General features: G+C 45.2%; 1 protein-coding gene across 1 annotated transcript in view; it reads left to right on the plus strand.

Moving 5' to 3' along the window:
• Positions 1-10,327, plus strand: part of COL19A1 (collagen type XIX alpha 1 chain) — a gene marked incomplete at its 3' end in the record, with an annotated part of 189,016 nt that extends 178,689 nt beyond the window's left edge. Inside the window, exons 47-48 of the mRNA XM_081943886.1 lie at positions 10,010-10,087; positions 10,191-10,327. Of these exons, the coding sequence (XP_081800012.1) occupies positions 10,010-10,087; positions 10,191-10,327 (215 nt within the window). The remainder of the gene's footprint in view (positions 1-10,009; positions 10,088-10,190) is intronic.
• Positions 10,328-18,993: the final 8,666 nt, after the last annotated feature.

An 18,993-nucleotide genomic window follows, 5' to 3' on the forward strand; every position in this document is an offset into this window, starting at 1 on the left:
CAAGTATTCCTGACTATGTTTGTCTCTTCTTGGACTTCTAATCATCTAAAAAAGTACAGCTCATCTAAACAGGTTTTGCATTCTCCTCTAAACTTCCCAAATGCTGCCAGGGCTAACAATGTGGTTGATTACTGCAGTATTACAACTTTATCTTTACAATAAATCATAATTAACAAGCCAAATATATGCTGAAATAACCTATCTATGTTTTATCATACATTGTGAGAATTTTAGAGTTATACCTTGTTTCACTTGAGTTTAAAACCTTATAATAACACTATAGTTTTCACAATAAATTTAAAATGTCACTCAGGTAGACTGTGAAGTTAAACTCTGGAAGTTTAATAATTACTAAAATATACCTCATATTTAAAACTGCTGTGTTAATGACAGATATTTGTTTTGGATTGCTCTTGAATATTTGGATTCTCTTACAATATTTAAGTGTTTTTCTTACTGTTTTGACTCTGTAAAATAAAGACAAACTTTACAAATTGTTGATGAAATGTTTCATAAATGTTTTGTTATTGCTGAATAATGTAAAACTATTTTATGTAATTTGGATATGACTGATCATTGTTTTTTAGAGTTCATAGTCATAAATTGTGAATTGAGTTTTATATTCATGTCAGCAGATGTTTTGGGTTGCTTTATTTCTTGTTTACCTTTGGTTCCAAATTATTGTTTTATTTCTTTAGCAATGACACATATAGATATTCAAGTGATGGATATCTAAGAGGATATCTAAGGGGAAATTTTTTTTAATGTATAGCACCAGGTGTGCCCATGGGCAGAGGATAATAATAAAGCAATAATAAAGATGGCAGATGTGGCTGCACAATCAAAACCTCACCTTTGTAAAATAAAATAAAAAAAGAGAAGCAGAATTAGGCCACAGCCAAAATCTAGATTTTTTTCATCCTTCCTGAAGTTGCCTCTTACAGCTCAATAGGGTTGGTTTGGAGCCATTATTTTTATTATAAAATAAAGGAAGGTGATATAACAAGCAACAAGTGTAACAGATGCTCTTGCTAGAAAGTGTAGTGATTAAAATAAATTGCATACCTTTCCGACTAATGTGTTTATTAAATTAATCATGGTAATTGGAGGACATTAGGAGTTATAATGAACAGGACATAATTTCCAAGATAATATATGAAGATAATGATTCTTATTACTTTTTAATTTATGAAGTTACCACATTTCACTGTCCGTTTGTTTTTTTAAATATGTCATTTTCTAAGCGGTGTGCATGCTTCCTGACATGTTTGTTTTGTTGAGGTAACAGTAATTGAAATCACATTTAATCATAATTGCATTGTTCTAATTCCCTTCAACTGACAACACTAGAACATTAATCTCATGTTAGCACTGGCATGCATGCATGCACCTCAAGGATTCATTTTGCTGAGAAAAAAAATCAGCTCCAGGCTTTTAATGCAATTCCTCATTTTCTTTTCTTTTTTTTTCAAAAAGTTTTATTGGTTTTTTTAAAACATTTATAAGGAAAAGGGTAAGTGGAATGGTTACAAATTTTGGCAGTTGCAAGTGTGGCAGACGCCCCCTCCCTCCAAACTCATAGGTTACATCTAAATATCAAACATTAATACATAATCATAAAAAATCAGCATATTAATTCTATATAGTTATGATATATAGTCTAGATATAATTTCATTATTACTTTCGGTCTGTTTATAACATTGTGGTTTTCTTATTCATTTTTGTGATCTGAGCTTTCTTGGTGTTGCCCCTTCACCCCCCGCTGGCAGAGCTCCGGTCCCTCCTGTGTCCTGTGTGACCATTGTGGTATCTTCTGTTTTTTCTAGGTTCGCTTTATTTTTTTCCATAAAGGCCTGTGCCTCTATGGGTGTGTTGATTCTGATTCTTGTCTCCTCCCAGAATATCAGCATACCTTCAGGCATCAACCATCTAAACCACACCCCCTTCTGGTATAGTTTATTCGCCAATTGCGAATAGTTTTTCCTTTTCTCCCTAATTTTTTGGGGAATCTGCTTCAGAATGGTTATCTCCCTGTCATGGTATGTCAGTGTTTGCCCCCTTTGTACACCCAGAATTTCATCTCTTGTGCTTTTCCTAAGGAATTTAATATGAACCTCCCTGGGTACATTGTGTGTTCTGGCATATTCAATTCCTCATTTTCTTGAACCACACGCTGGATTCACCTATCACCTCTAAGCCTTTTGGTTTAGCAAATATGTGAACTATGTCCTTTGTGAATCATGATTTATGTCTTTGCATGATTATGAATTCAAATATATGTTGTTTACTCAATCAACTGATAAAGCAAACCATGGCTGTTTTGCCAGTCTGCTGGCTTCTATTGGTCAGTATCCCGCATGCTATTGTACCTACATGGATGCTGCTTCCCAATTAGAGTCAAACTGTGTTTTCTGAATATATTGCTACATGCATTTGTTTTCCTTATTCAGAAGGAAGCAGAGAAGCGTGTTGGAAGGAGACATACTTCTTTGTCTCCTTTCAAATTATGGTCGTGCTGTTTGATCAGGAGCATCACTTTGAACAACAGTGAACAACGAGTTAAATCACTCCTAAATTAGGCCCTTTGATGTACACACACACACACACACACACACACTAGCGGATTAACGTTCACTGGTGCCCTAGGCACTGACAAATCTTGGTGCCCCTCCTTTGTACATACTGTACAAATCTTCATACTGTACAAATCTACAAATCTTCATTGGGGAGCTTTTCTTTCTCAATTCTGTGGTGCCCCCTTGAGCCTGGTGCCCTAAGCACGTGCTTAATCTGCTTAATGGTTAATACACCACTGCGCGCACACACACACACACACACACACACACTTTATACTCAAAGTAATTTTCAGTTTGAACCTCTTATTTAGTGTCAGAAACAGAATTAGGAACCAGAAGTTGTAAAAACAGACCTCGGTGTTTTCAAATCCACAACTTACTTTAGTTCAAATATGCATTTCTGACCCATGTTATCATTTTTTTCAGTATATTTCTTCTTTAGTATTGTTATGACAACCCATCTAAAATTGTGTGACTCAACAATGTGAACTGACACTGCAATTGGAAATAAGCATATTCAGAATTGGTTTCTCTCAGCTATCTGCTGTATCTATCTTCATCCTTTGTCCTTTAATTCCCTTAATGCATCTTAAACCTTTTGTCCATCAAGAAGAGGATGCCTTTGATGCCTGACAGTTTCTCCTAGTAGGTGGAGACATCATCCAGGCATGGGTATGACTCTGTTAGGATCCGATCAGATTGGGTCTACAAGTTTTAAAGGCAGGTCCACAAGGCTCCTCCTTCCAGCTTAGACTCAGTCGATCCTTGGATTAGCTGTGTCTGTGTATCTCTCCTTGCTAAACAATTCAATTTTAAACTTAATTCTTGCAAAAAAAAATTCTAAATTTCTTCTAATTGGCTTCCTTTCCAAATTTAATTAAATTGGCTGTGGATTGTCGCTTTGGAGGCTTCTTAGCCTTCCAAGTGGCTCTTGCCTCGCTCTCTCTCAGCCCAAACTGTCACGGAGATCGTTAGCAGCTAGCCTACGAGGTTTTACCTCAGGCTCTTGTCAATTTGCCGATTGCTGCAGCCACGCCGCCCGAAGAGCTGATTGCTGCAGCTGCGCCACCAGAAGAGCCTGCGATCATCGCGATCTCCCCAGTTGAAGAGTCTTCAAATCGCTGCAGCTGCCTAAAAGCCGCTTGAGCGCAGGACGTTTTGCATGCCACCGCTCTTCCTTGCCACCTCAGCAGCATTCCTCCTTTCGACCGCAGAAGGTGGTTCTGTTTGGGTGCTCATTCTCCTTGCACAGGGGCCATTTTCAGGCGGTAAATTCCATCGAGCGTTCAGCCACCTTGTCGGTTCGCTCCCTCATCCTCTCCTCAGGCCTGGTCTACTCTGGCGGCCATTTTCTTTGGGCGGGAAAACTGCGGTGGCCATTTTGTGTGCTACCAACCAACCATGAGTAATGTCAGCCAACGATGTCTTAACCCTTCAAGGGGATATCCCATCTCCTCCAGCCATTGTTCCTCCTTCTCTGCCCTCTGAACCACGAAGCAAAAAGAGATCCTCTGCTTCTGAGCCACCATCAGCCAAGCCAACTAAGGCCCCTAAGACTGGTTAATCTCAGGAGGCCTCAAGCATTACTACACCTGGTTCAGACCGCTACTGACACTGATGGGGATATTTCCACTCCTGCTTCCCCCTTGAACCCAGAGGATGGAATTGGGTTTCAAAAGGAGTATGATTCTGAAGGGGATGGCAGTGTCACCCCGGACATAGATATGGGTTCCCCTACCCCCAGAGCTATTACTGTCAATCTTAAAGATATGGCTGATATCATAGCAGCGGCTATAGAACGGGGAGTTGCGGCAGGCCCTCAACATCGGGGCCTGGCTGCTACCACCCCTCAGTGTTCCACATCTAATAAGTCAAACAAGGGCCAATCCTCCTGTTCTCAGGGGGCTATCCCTGGAAGTTCTTATCAGCCCTCTGCTGCGGAAACTGAGGAACAGATAACCCGTGGTTCTGACCTTTCGGATGATGAGGACTTAACACCTGCTCCTTTGGCCTTAGTTGGCCTATTCAAGCCTGCCTTGTTTTGCTCCCTCTTATTCAAGGCCAAAAAGGTCTCTGGCATCCCAGGCTTAAAGCCATCCTCAACTGCAGAGGTTGACACATCTGACACCACAGATCCACTCTTTTCGCACCCACCTGTCAAAAAGGATGTGGTTCCTTCCCCAAAGCTGTTCTTGGAAGTAATTCAAAATCAGTGGGCATCTCCTGGGGCAGGACTTCTCCCTTCTACTCTGGACAAACAATTGTACAATGTCAATCCAGAGCTCTCTAAGCTCTTGGAAGTCCCTTCCATAACCTACCTGTGGTTTTGCTTTCTTCGCCTAATGCAGCCTCTAATGTTCTAGAGGACGCGCTTTGTCCTGAGGATAAACGTTTTGAACAATCATTAGCCAAAGGCCATCAGTCATAAGCATGGGCTGTTCGGGCCACCTTTTTTGCTTCTTTTTTTTTAACAGGGTGGCTCTTTGTTGGCTGAAGCAACTGCAGGACAGAATTCCTCCTGCTGATTCCCACTCTCATCAGGAAATCAACAAGCTCAAAGCGGCAGTGGAATACACTGCAGATGCCTCTCTGGATGCACTTCGTTTCTCCTCCAAGTCGATGGCATCATCAGTCACCACAAGGCATCTTCTATGGCTGAAACAATAGCAGGTGGAGGACAGAGTAAAGTGGCCTTTGGCTTCTTCTCCCTTTTCTCCTGGTCTTCTCTTTAGTCTGCCTTTGGAACCTCTCTTAGTAGAGTCCAAGGACAACGAAAGGTGCTTCCTTCTGCCAGCCGCAAAACAGATTTGAAACCCTCTTCTTTCTTCCATAGGTCATCCTTTCAAGGAATGGATGGGGGATTTGCCTATCCCCGTCCTCAACGACAGGCTCCCCCATGACAGGGCCCCTCTTCTCAAGACAGATCCAACAGAAACTCCCAGCAGTTCTCCTACAGGAAGCCCTTCAAGGGCGGCTCAAACCATTCCTTCCGAAAGCAGAAGTAATTTCATCTGTGATCTCCCAATTGGGGGCCGTCTTTTGGCCTTCGCCGATCATTGGGATGACATTACCAACGATGCCTGGATCAGACGTACCATCCGATTCGGCCTTGCCCTGGAGTTTCTCTCTAGTCCCCCGCAAACTTTCGTGCTATGTCCGGTTTCTAGAGATATTACCAAAAGACATCTGGTTGAACTTGCAATTAGCCATCTTCTCCAAATTCAGGTCATTGAGGAGGTGCCCCCTGACCATCGTGGCAAGCAGTTTTATTCCTCTCTCTTTATAGTGCCTAAGTCTTCTGGGGGTTGGAGAGCAATTCTCGACCTCAAATTTCTAAACAAATTTATAGTTTACAGGAGGTTTAAAATGCATTCTCTGCTATCCATCTTGGAGAGCATTCAGCCTAATGACCTCTTCTCCTCGGTGGACTTAACAGAGGCGTACCTCCATATTCCTATATTCCCAGATCACAGGAAATTCCTCCGCTGTGGGGAATCATTTTCAATACCGTGCCCTTCCATTTGGCTTGTCCTCTGCCCCAAGGGTCTTCACCAAAATCCTTGCTGTGCTGGCTGCCCATCTTAGAACTATGCTGGTCAGAATTCTCTGTTACCTTGATGATATTTTGTTGCTGTCCAGATCCCCGCACCAAGCACACAAAGATGTGCAGATCACTCTTTAGACCCTGGAAGAATACGGATTCCTGGTCAATTTGAAAAAAAGTCATCTGCAGCCCACGACTCACCTCACACACCTAGGGGCAGTGATAGACACCTCCCTGGAACAGGTCTTCTTATTAGCAGAGCAGCAGGTGAGCATTCGCAATCTAGTCTCAGCCATCAGAGGCCATCTGAAGTTTCCTCTCATCCACCTGTCACAACTTCTGGAAAAAATGGTGTCCACCTTCAACATCGTTCCATGGGCCAGGTTCCATAGTTGCCAGCTCCAATGGTTTCTGCTACCATATCAGAAGGCAGACTGCAGTTCCTCGATACACAAGGTTCGTCTCACCTTAGAGATAAGCCAGTCCCTCCGCTGGTGGCTCTCCCCTGCCTTGGAAGAGGGCTCTCTATTTCGTGACTCCTCACGCATCACTCTAACCACGGATGCAAGTCTGCAGGGCTGGGGAGCTCACATTCTGTCGCACACAGCCCAAGGCCTTTAGTCACGCTCCAATCAGAGGATCAGTATCAACTGGTTAGAGCTAAAAGCTGTTTTTCTGGCTCTTCTTCAATTTGAACACCTCGTGACCAATGCGCACATGCTCATCCTTATGGACAACACCACTGCCAAAGCACACTGCCAAACCGGCAGTGGGGCGGCGAGATCCCCACATCTAATGACTTTGTCTTTCCAATTGGGATCCTGGGCAGAGACCCATCTATTGTCTATCCAGGCCGAACACATCTCACGGGTCCAGAACACTCAGGCAGACGACCTCAGCCACATGCACATCGACCCGGCAGCGTGGAGCCTGCATCGGGGAATCTTTCAATAGCTGACGGTCAGGTACGGCCTTCCAATTCTCGACCTCTTTGCTTCCTAGAGCAACAATCAATTGCCAAGATGTTTTACATGCTATATGACACCAGGGGTGGAGGGAGTCGACGCTCTGAGGTGCGAGTGGCCTCCAGGCCTTCTGTACGCTTTTCCTCTGACTCCTCTCATACAGCGGGTACTATGGAAAATGCTGATGGAGGAGCCAGAACTGATCCTGATCGCTCCTTACTGGCCCCGCAGACCTTGGTTTGCCAATCTGATGAACCTTTCGGTAGCTCCTCCATGGCAACTTCCCCAGTTTCCCTCTCTGCTCCTTCAAGGGTCATTCCAACATCCTGACCTTCCTTGGTTACGACTAACCACCTGGAGGTTGAGCGGGAGGCCCTAAGGACTGCCAATCTATCCACTGACATTGTTCACACAATTCAGGCCTTCAGGCGCTCTTCTACTAACTGCATTTACGATGCCATTTGGATGCAATTCTCTGGTGCCATAGGAAAGACATTGTTCGATCCCTAACGTTCTCTAGTTCCTGCCACAAGGGCAAGATCGAGGACTTTTGCCAAACACTCTCCGTCACCAGATTGCAGCCCTGTCCTCCGTCCTATCACTAAGTTCTTCTCAGCCCCTTTCACATGACCCACTTATATGTCGCTTTTTGAGAGGCGCCACAAACATCAAACCACTGACAATACATAGGTTCCCGACTTGGGATGTCTCCAAAGTCCTGGACACTTTAACTCATACTCCCTTTGAGCCTTTACATTCTTTGTCCTTATATGACTTAACCTTAAAAGTGGTTTTTCTTGTAGCCATAACCTTGGTGAGGCGTATTTCTGAGTTGGAGGCATTGTCAATCAGAAAAGACATGCATCTTTCATCCAGATAAGGTCGTTCTCCGCCTTGATCCAGCTTTTGTACCTAAGGTAAATTCTGTATTCCATAGAGCCCAGGAACTGGTGCTTCCTGACTTTTGTCCTCAATCATCTCATCAACTGGAGCCTAAGTGGCATTACCTTGATGTGCGACGTGCTCTGCGCATTTATATTAAACGAACTGCTGTTTTCAGACACTCTGAGGCTCTTTTTGTGAATTTCCTGCTGGGAGGTAGGAAGGGCTCCAAGGCCTCTTCTTCTGACATTGGTCATTGGGTACGAGCTGCTATTTCTAGAGCCTACTCCACTCTCTCCCTGCCTGTTCCGGCCAATATCATGGCACACTCCATCCGCAGCATGGCCACCTTGGCTGCATGTTCATCTCAAGCTTCATTAGAGGAAATCTGCCGGGTGGCCTCATGGACTACTATATCTCTGTTCATCCGCCACTACAGGCTCCACAGATATGTCTCAGCTGACGCTTCTTTCAGCCAGCATATGTTGCAGCAAGTGGTCTCTACTTAGGATTATTTAAATTCTATTCAGGTCTCTCCCGATGGGACAGATTGGGACAGATTGGTATGTCCCATGCCTGAATGATGTCTCCACCTACTAGGAGAATGGGTGTTGGTTACTTACCTGATATGCCCTTTCTCGGGACGGTGGGGACATCATCCAGCCCCACCCTTTATTTATACCTTAATCCTTGAATTTTCTCTGTTCTTACCTTGAGAAGAGATAATATCTATCATCTGAGACTGTTTACACAGCGGTCTACAAGTCACCCCTTTGTCTAAACTGGGAGGAGGAGCCTCGTGGGCGTACCTTTAAAGCTTGTAGACCCAGTCCAATTGGATCCTGACGGAGTCATACCCATGCCTAGATGATGTCTCCACCGTCCCGAGAAAAGTGGAGAACCATTTTTGTTTTCCTCAGAAACAACTATTTTTAAGGCCACAGCTCCACCCAGGCCTACCAGATCTTTAGGAACTTTCCTCTATGTCTATCAAAATGGAAATCTAATATTCCCAAGAAAAAAAGCAATCCTATTTATATCTCAAAGAAGTGACTTCCCCGCCTGTTTTTATTTTTTTAAATTTCCACATGTACCACTATTTTCCATATAGTCCACTGATCATGTAGAGCAGCCTTTTCCAATTTAGCACAGTCCAGAAGTGCTGGGATTGTCACTCCCAGAATTTTCACCCAGTGTGAATGTGAAATACCTCAGGAAGGTGCCAGAACAAGGAAAGTTGATGTATATTAAAAATAATAATAATAGGAAAGCTGATGTAGGTAGTCTCTGTACTAGTGCAAACTTAAATTCAGATCCCTATGCCCATGCTGTGGTTATATTGTGCTAAACCATCATGTTTTTATGGTATATTGGGAACTTATGCAGTGTGTGAACCAACTCAATACAATATCTGAATAACCTTGAATTTTTTCAGCAACCTTCACATATAAAGCATGCAATGGCTACATCATTCTGTAATTATCCATTCCTTGGTAAACTAAGCACAGATACTTGAACCTAAATTTCCTGTGTTTAAACAAAAGCTATATTTACCCTGTACTTTTTTGGCAGTTTATTGCTGCTGAAATCTCAGGTTGCAAGTCATATCATAATACACCCTGTGCTCAGCACTTTTAATGATATCCTAAACTTATCCTCAGCACTTTTAATGATATCCTAAACTTACCGCAAAGTTGTTCAATTCCTTGCCAGTTCCCCATTAAACTTATTTTCAAGTACTAACAAAAAGAATCCATTGTTTTCCCTTTCACTGCACTTTCCTGTCTTCAAAGCCACTTTAATCCAAATTAGGCAAAATTAATGCCAATAAATGGTTAAATATACCTAGTCAGCACCTTTTATGTCAACCTCTTCTCCTCTCCATTGGGAATTTTCTATGTATAAGGAAGTATGCAGAATATTGCTTAAATTTCCTGCATGGGAAAAATACATTAAAATGCTCTTTGAGGAAAGAGTCCTACAAAACATTAACAGTGTCATTTCAGGGCACTCTTACTCCGTTTGTATTTATCTTCTCTAGGCTACAGAGGACAAAAAGGTGAAAGAGGTGAGCCTGGAATTGGCCTGCCAGGTGATCCTGGCCCACCTGGTCCTACAGGTAAATACAACTCCTCCTAAGTCACGATCCACTGCTAGATCCCTGACTAAAATTAACAAGGCTAATTTCAGTTTCTTGTTTGTTTGTTTGTTTGTTTGTTTAGTTACTGGTATGCAAGGCCCACATGGAGCTCCAGGAGAACCAGGTATGCAGGGACTACCTGGGCCTGCAGGAAGATGCAATCCAGAAGATTGCTATTATAAAGTTTCTCAAAGTCAATCCCGAACAACTGGGAAGTGAACACCTATTTTGGATATATTTTAATTCCTCGGTTATCTTTTCCTCACTTCTTCCCCCATCCCCCTATCAAATGTTGAAATTTAAGTTTTAAACTATTGGTGAATTTCTGTCTATGTATATTTTACAGAGCATCTCAGTGGAACATTTTGGGTTCCGATTAAGCCAATACTGAGATGTTGTTTTCTTGAGTTCATTCCATATGTTTATACTTTTACTGTATTTTTCTTTAGCAAAATGTGCATCATGATGGCCTGTCAACTTCTTAATGGTTTTTCAGTTTATGAGTTGTTGTTGTTTTTAATGAGTTTCTTACTTTTACCTATAACACAGAAGCCATATTTAGTTTTCTTTTGCTGGATGTCTCCTTGCAGTTCCATCGATTCAATGACAAATATGGTTTATAATATGATGGAAATTTGGAGTTTTTCTAAAGGTTTGGTTAAAAATCTAAGTAGTGACTGGCATTTTCCTTGCTTCTGTCACCATACTGCAATATGGTAAGATCTGCAAGGCGTTTTTGAATTGTGTCTACATTTCTGAATGATCTAAAAGACTTTTGAGTAAGATTACCATATTTGGGCTGCAAATTTGCCACAAGGCAGTAACAAAGTGATACAGAAAACTCTAAGTCTAGCAATGCTCTCTACTAGTTATTACAGATAAGATCTAGCGTTCTTAATCTCTGAGTTTCTCCCATTAGTTGTTACTAAGGGGGAAATGTTATAAATGCAGACAGCACGTAAGTAAACTATGGCTTAAGTTATATACTCACATTATAGAAGCGAGTTGTAAACATGTTTTTTTAGATTTTCCTCTCTATAAGGATCTGCTTGTAGGGTTTTCCCTCCATATGTGAAAAAGAGTCTGATTATTAGAAGCTAGTTTAGTTTTCAGCAGGATTGCTGGTAATAACTTGTTCTAGTTAAAATACACATTTGCAAGTCAGCTATACTACAGGATGATTATAACAATTATAATACTGTGCAAATCCAATCACAGTATCTATAGTCTGTAGTCCTGTCACCCCCACTTGGTAGACTATACCAGGAAATCAGTGCCCCAAGAAGACTGGAAGTAATCTCACTTCGTTAACTTTATTAAATGTTTTTAAAGGAATTTTTAAAAAATAGAAGCAATTTTTGTTGAAGTTAGTTACAGGAACATAATTTTTCGGTCTGGTTCAGCTCTATTTCCCTTCCCTCCACCCCCACCAAATCAGGGAGGTGTCTGCTTAATCCACTGTTAAATATCTTGTTTTCCAGAACTTTTTTTTTAAAAAAATGTTTCAGTCCCCTTTCCTTAAGTTATGTTTCCTTGCACATTTTTACCAAGGTCATTTTTCTTATTATCCACAAATTCTTCATCAGGATGTTTCATTGCCTCCTGCCAGTGCCCTGCTTTTTGTAAACAATGGAGTATTGTTCAGAACTATACACCTAGAGAACAAAAGATTATAGAAGTTTGTATAAATGTGGTGAATTTTCAAGGTTCATTGTAAAACAATCGGGACTTTAGCTCGGGAAAATTCTGACAGATTCAACAGAGAATTTCTGCAAGTAGCTGTAGTTTGGAAAGAAGTATCTATCATCTTACATCTTGATCAGCGATATTTGTTGGACTTCTTTTTTTTTGTTGGATAGGGAGGTGGAAGAGCAGTTGAACATCAGCAATCCCACTGACCTCATATATATTGACATAAGATAGGCTACTTGGCAGTACACACAACCTTTATCTGAGAAATTCAGGGATTGAAGCAGATTCCCATTTCATTTATCTTGAGAAAATGATTGCATAAAGTGAAATAAAACTGCTTGGCAGAGATATATAGCAGCATTAGATAATGAATAGCATTGGCATCTAGGACTAATGAAACTGACGACTGTCCCCTGGATTAATTCCTATTTTAACAAAGTAATTGGACATTTTAGCTCTTTTAGGAATAGATTTATCTATATGAAAGCTATTATTATTATTTGAAAAAAAGAAGATGCCTAGGTAGAAATAGTAAGGATTAGTTGAAGTGTAGTTCCTTGTTGATGGGAAATCTTTTATATCTCATGTAAGCAACTAATAGTAGTTGAGAACCATACTGGACAATTCGTTGGCAGCTGCAGCCCGTAGTAGAGTGGAGAGTGATATGATTTGTTCTAAATTTGTTTTGAAGTTGTATCATTGTCCTGCTTTGATGGAGCAAAAGGACACCTATGTTTTAGTATTGCAAGATGGACTGCTGGATAGCTATAATGTCTGGCAGGATTTTGTTTTGAGATGTTAAACTTGTTTTATTTAAACTTTTCTAGTGATTCCCAATTTAATTCAGATTTCTAATTTTTTTATTTAAACTTTATTTTATTTAGACTTTGCTATGATAATAACTATAAGTGCTATATTTTGGGCAGATTCTGTAAAATGTCACATTTTGGAAATATATAGAGTAGCTGAGATTATATATAATATGATGTTTTGTGTATATTTTGACTTTTCACTGAGTGAAATATAAATGATATATTATTTAGTATTTTACATAAAAGTAAAAGTATAATACTTGAATTGATCAGAAAAACAAAACATTTATATATTTTGAGGAAAATATGTTCAATTCATATTGCTTTTATTTTTATTTGCCTGTGTTTGATAATTATATTTATTCAAAAAATCATTTGTTCAGGGTTTTATTCAGTGATTGAGATAAATGTAAGTTTTTTCCTCTTGGTTTCCTTCCTGAAAATTTTTAGCAATATGACTTTCCATCATCAACTCTTAAAGATATTATTTAGCTTTGTGTAAGAAACAGGCCAAACTCAAAGATTGCTTTAAAATGTTCATGAATTGCAGTACACCAAGATAAAATCTACATTTGTGTGTGTGTGTGTGTGTGTGTGTGTGTGTGTGTGTGTGTGTGTGTGTGTGTATATATATATATTATCCAATCAGACGCGACCTGGCTGGCGCGGGCAATCCCCGTGTTCGGATTGGCTGTCCTGTCTGACAGCTCGATATAAAAGCGGTCAGACAGAAACAGCCCTGTGTGTTTTGTCCTCCTGTATTCTGCTAACGTTGTGCGTGTTAATAAATCAGCTAAATTCTCCTCACGCCTCCGCCTGAGTTCCTGCCGACATCTAATACTGGCGACGAGGATGGGATACAGCCGCCGCTGACCCACCACGTTCCTTGTCGGCCGAACCAGCCAGGCTGAATTCCTCCTCTCGCTACCTCTCCGTGACACCCTGAGGCGAAGTGATGGCATCCCTGCCTCCATTCGCGCCGTTCGGGAGCGCCGGAGAATCGTGGGAAGCGTTCCTCGAGCGCTTCGAATGCTTCCTCATAGCTAATGGCAAGAGGAACATTCCTGAGGAAGAAAAGTGTGGATTCTTCCTAAGCTGCTGCGGCCCATTAATGTTTGGCGCTGCCCGAGCCCTGGCAGCTCCACGACCGGTGCACACGCTCGACTGGGCAACCCTGACCGGCAAACTGCGGCACCACTTTGCCCCGACACCTTCGTGGATCGCGAGGCGCTACGCGTTCCGGAGATGTGTCCAGACACAGGAGGAATCCATCAGCCAGTTCCTCCAATCACTCCGCACATCTGCTATGCAGTGCGAGTTTTCGAATATTGACTCGGCACTGACTGAGCAGTTCGTGTGCGGAGTGAAGGACTTGCGCCTCCGGCGCCGCCTGCTATCCCAGGCAGACATCACCTTTGAGGGAGCCATCGAGCAAGCCAGAGCCGCGGAGCTGTCCGATGCATCGATGGCAGAAATGTTCCAAATGCCGCCGCCACCGAGCCCCGCTGGTCGCACCTGCCTAGTGGACGAGCTGGTCCCGCTGCCTGACAGCTACGAGGAAGACGGCATGGTGGCCCGCATCAGCCAGCCAGCCAGGCGGCAAGCGCCTCCACGAGCCCGTGAAGGTTCCGTTGCCTGTTTGGGTTGCGGCGGCAAGCATGATCGCTCAGCTTGCCCCTTCAAGTCTGCTGTTTGCCGCCGTTGCCTGAAGAAGGGCCATCTAGCCCACGTCTGCCGGGCTCCCCTGCCGCTGTCCCAGCAAGACGACATCGCTCCAGCACCAGCGGCCGGCGTAGCAAAGCCAGCAGGACGGCAGAGCCAACAGCAGCGAAAACAGCGAGAGGGGTGTTTCGCTGTTGGCTCCGAGCGACAACCCAACCCTGCAGAGTCGGCCACCCTCGCAGCAGGTGCTGAACGCATCAAAGCATCGCTCCTGATCGAGGGCTCTCCCTGCACAATGGAAGTAGACTCGGGCTCTTCCCGGTCTCTCCTCTCCTGGGCAGAGTTCTCTCGCCTCTGCCCAGGCGTCTCCAAATCGCAGCTCTCTTCCCCGGACTCAGCCTTACGGGACTACCAGGGGACTTTAATTAATACCCTGGGTTGCTACCTGGTGCGGGTGGAATACGGGGACTTTTCTGGATGCCTGCCCTTACTAATTGTTGAAAAACCCTTGCCAGCCCTATTGGGCCTCGATTGGTTCCCTGCCTTGGGTCTCTCTGTCCATGGGGTTCGGCAGGTAGTGGCCACGCCTCCTGACGTGGCTGACGTCCTGGCTCAATATGCTGACGTTTTCGACGGACAGCTTGGGCAATACAAGGGCACCCCCATCTCCCTAAACCTCGACCCCCAGGTTGCCCCGATTAGGCTGAAGGCCCGTAGGGTGCCTTTCGCCTTGAGAGCCAAGGTGGATGCTGAGCTGGATAAGCTCATCGCGCAGGGGGTATTGGAGCCGGTCGACTACTCTAGATGGGAGACACCACTAGTGATCCCTGTCAAAGCGGACGGCTCCATACGCCTCTGCGCGGATTTTAAGGCGACCATCAACCTTGCTCTCCAGGCGAACCCCTATCCAGTTCCGGTAGTGCAGCACCTGCTCCACTCTTTAGGACAGGGCTGCATCTTTGCGAAACTGGATATGGCGCAGGCCTACCAGCAGCTCCCGGTGGACGACGAGGCGGCGGCCGCGCAAACCATCGTCACCCACCGTGGAGCCTTCCGTTGCCGCCGCTTACAATTCGGCGTGTCCGTTGCCCCGGGGATCTTCCAGAGCCTCATGGAGCGCCTGCTCCATGGGCTGCCAGGCGTGGTGCCGTATTTCAATGACGTCCTGATCGCTGCGAGCAGCCGATCAGGCCTCATCGAGGTACTTCGGAAGGTCCTCGATCGTTTCAGGGGCGCGGGTTTAAAATTGAAGCGCAGCAAATGCTCGTTTGCTGTGCCTAGGGTGGACTTCCTGGGCTTCACTATTGACGCCCAGGGAATTCACCCCACCCCTTCTAAAGTAGCAGCCATTCGGAACGCCCCCACGCCTGCCTCCAAGACGGAGCTGCAGGCGTTCCTTGGTTTGCTAAACTTTTACGCGCCCAATGGCTCGGAGGCCCCCATTGCCTTTTATTCCCGGACACTGACTTCTGCGGAACGCAATTACAGTCAGATTGACAAGGAGGCTCTGGCTGCAGTGTCTGGGATCAAAAGGTTCCACGACTACGTGTATGGGCGGCACTTTACCTTGTTCACTGACCACAAGCCTCTCCTTGGGCTTCTGGCCGGTGACAAGCCGACCCCCCCCATCCTGTCCCCACGCATGACGCGGTGGACAGAATTCTTAGCTGCTTACAGCTACTCCCTTCAGTATCGGCCTGGGAAGCACATAGGGCATGCTGACGCCCTCAGCCGCTGCCCGCTCCCAGTGACAGACCCCCCGACAGTGCCCTGCCTGTCGGTTTTGTCCATAGCCGACGGGGCGTTGCCACTCTCCTCTGGGGAAGTGGCCGCCCAGTCCAGGGCAGACCCCACCCTGTCCCAGGTCATTCAGTGGGTCCTGCGGGGCTGGCCAGAAGGGCCGGTGTCCGAAGACCTCCGTCCTTTCAAGGCCCGGCAGCTGGAGCTGTCACTTCATAGTGGGTGCCTCCTGTGGGGTGACAGGGTGGTGATTCCACCCAGCCTTCGCCACCAGGTGCTGGCTCGCCTCCACGAGGGCCATCCAGGCATAGTGCGAATGAAAGCCCTTGCTCGCAGCTATGTCTGGTGGCCCCGGATGGACGACGAGATCGCCTCCTGGGTGGCCGGCTGCTCTCCCTGCCAGCATTCCCGGCCGGCGCCTCCGGCAGCCGCGCCCAGGGAATGGGAACTGCCCCGGGGACCTTGGTCCCGCCTGCATTTGGACTTCGCGGGCCCATTCCGGGGCCAGGTGTTCCTGGTCGTGGTGGACGCTTACTCTCGCTGGGTGGAGCTCATCCTCATGAGGTCCACCACAGCAGAGGCTACAGTCAGAGCTTTGACTAGGCTTTTCGCCACCCACGGATTGCCGGACGTCATTGTCTCAGACAACGGCCCGCAGTTCGCCTCCACCACGTTCCAGGTCTTCCTGGCCTCGCAGGGCATCCGCCATGCCCCGGTCGCTCCTTACCATCCCGCTAGCAATGGCAGGGCGGAACGGGCCGTCCGCTCTGCCAAGGAGGCATTGGGCAGGATGGAAGGAAGCGACTGGCCTTCAAGGGTGGCTGCTTACCTACTGGTACAGCATGCCACTCCTTGTCCCCTGTCCGGAAGGTCTCCAGCCGAGCTGCTGATGGGCCGGCGCCTGCGGACCACCTTGGATAGGCTGCACCCGCTCTATTCCAAGGAACAGCCTGGCAACCTGGGCCCCCCTCCCCGTAGTTTCTTGGTGGGGGACTCGGTTTGGGCGCAGGCGTTCTCGGGGGATGCCAGGTGGGTGCCTGCCACCATCACCTTCATAACCGGTCCCTGTTCCTACAGGGTCCAGTTACCTGATGGGACCGAATGGCGGCGTCACCTGGATCAACTGAGGCGCCGCCAGTCGTCCGGGTCCAACGACAGCCCTGCGAAGTCGACCGCCGACATCACTCCACCTGCCCCATCAGCAGCAGAGTTGTCTCACGGTGCCCTACCACCGTTGCCTTTTGGTGCCCTTCCACCATGGCCATTAGGCGAACCTCAGTTTTCCCCGAATATTGTTCCTTGGGACGCCGCCTCCCGGCCGTCCGCAGCAGGGAACGCCCACCCCAATGGGGGGGTCCCACCGGGTCTGACCGCACTTTTGGCCTTCCCTAAATCAGGCCAATCCTACCCAATGAGTGTTCCGCCTAGCCCCGTCGCAAGCCCATCGTCGACCGCGCCCCCTCGGCCCTGCCTACCTTTGATTGAGTCTCCACCCGAGGATGTAGGCCTCAAAGATGGCGCCCGGAGCCATCTACACCTCCTTCCCCGTCGACGACGCCTGCAACACTGAGGCGTTCTGGGCGGGTCCGGCACCGCCCAGCTTATCTTCGCGACTACGCATGTGCGACCTACGCACATGCGCTGTCGCTGGGGGGGAAGGGGTGTAGAGTCCTGGCATGACGTCAGGCACTCTCTTGTATTCTGCCGGCAACAGCCAGGTCGCGTCTTATCCAATCAGACGCGACCTGGCTGGCGCGGGCAATCCCCGTGTTCGGATTGGCTGTCCTGTCTGACAGCTCGATATAAAAGCGGTCAGACAGAAACAGCCCTGTGTGTTTTGTCCTCCTGTATTCTGCTAACGTTGTGCGTGTTAATAAATCAGCTAAATTCTCCTCACGCCTCCGCCTGAGTTCCTGCCGACATCTAATAATATATATATATATATATATATATATATATATATATATATATATATATATATATATATATATATATATATATATATATATATATATATATATATATATATATATATATATATATATATATATATATATATATATATATATATATATATATATATATATATATATATATATATATATATATGTCAAATTTTAGTTCATTTTAACATTTTGAAGAGTGCATTGCTCTTTAAACCCAGATAACCTATTTTGTTTTTCTAGTGCTTTTACATGGTTTTTAAATAGTAAAGTTTATTCTAATATATTGTTAAAATAATTTAGGTATTAGTCTGAGCAGCCTATTTTAACTGTGGTTCATGATATTTTGAGGCATGCATATTTTTATTCTTTGTGTGCCACATAACAGGCAGCTCTAATAACTACATTTTAAGTGAAATATTTTCTTTCTCTACCAATAGAGTCAATCATTTCTGAAACTGTTAAGTGATACTGATATACAGAGGATGTATTCAGATAGAATACTATAAATCAAACCTCTGTGGAGGGGGGGGGAAGTATATTTACGTATTTATGCACCCTTTTAAACAGGCTGCAAGAACCATTAATGGATGCCTTTGGCTTTAAGGTTTGTGAATAAGACTAAGTGACCGAATGATAGAGATCTTACATTGGAGCATTCACAGTTAATCTATTTCTGCAGATGGAATCCAAGCACTCAACCACTTAGTAAATTGTAAGCATGGAAATTGGGACATTCAACTTAAGAATGGACTCCAGCAAAACTACACTCATTTAAGTGTCTGTTTTCAGATTCAGATTCCCCCACCCTCTCTCTCTCCCTCCTCCCTCCCTCCCTTTCCCCCCTCCCCCCACGCCAGAAGGAAAGGATTACTATTACACTGGTACACAGTATGTCCTTGAATCTGGAACAATGAGGGCAAACTTTAATGAAAATGCCTCAGTTTATTCTATGGTATCTTGCACTGATATTTCTTGGGATACACAAAAGCTGCTTTTCTTCTCTGTCCCCCAACATTTTTTCTGTCTTTTAGCC

Source organism: Natrix helvetica, assembly GCF_964273705.1.
Source record: "Natrix helvetica genome assembly, chromosome: 2".
NCBI lineage: Eukaryota > Metazoa > Chordata > Lepidosauria > Squamata > Natricidae > Natrix > Natrix helvetica.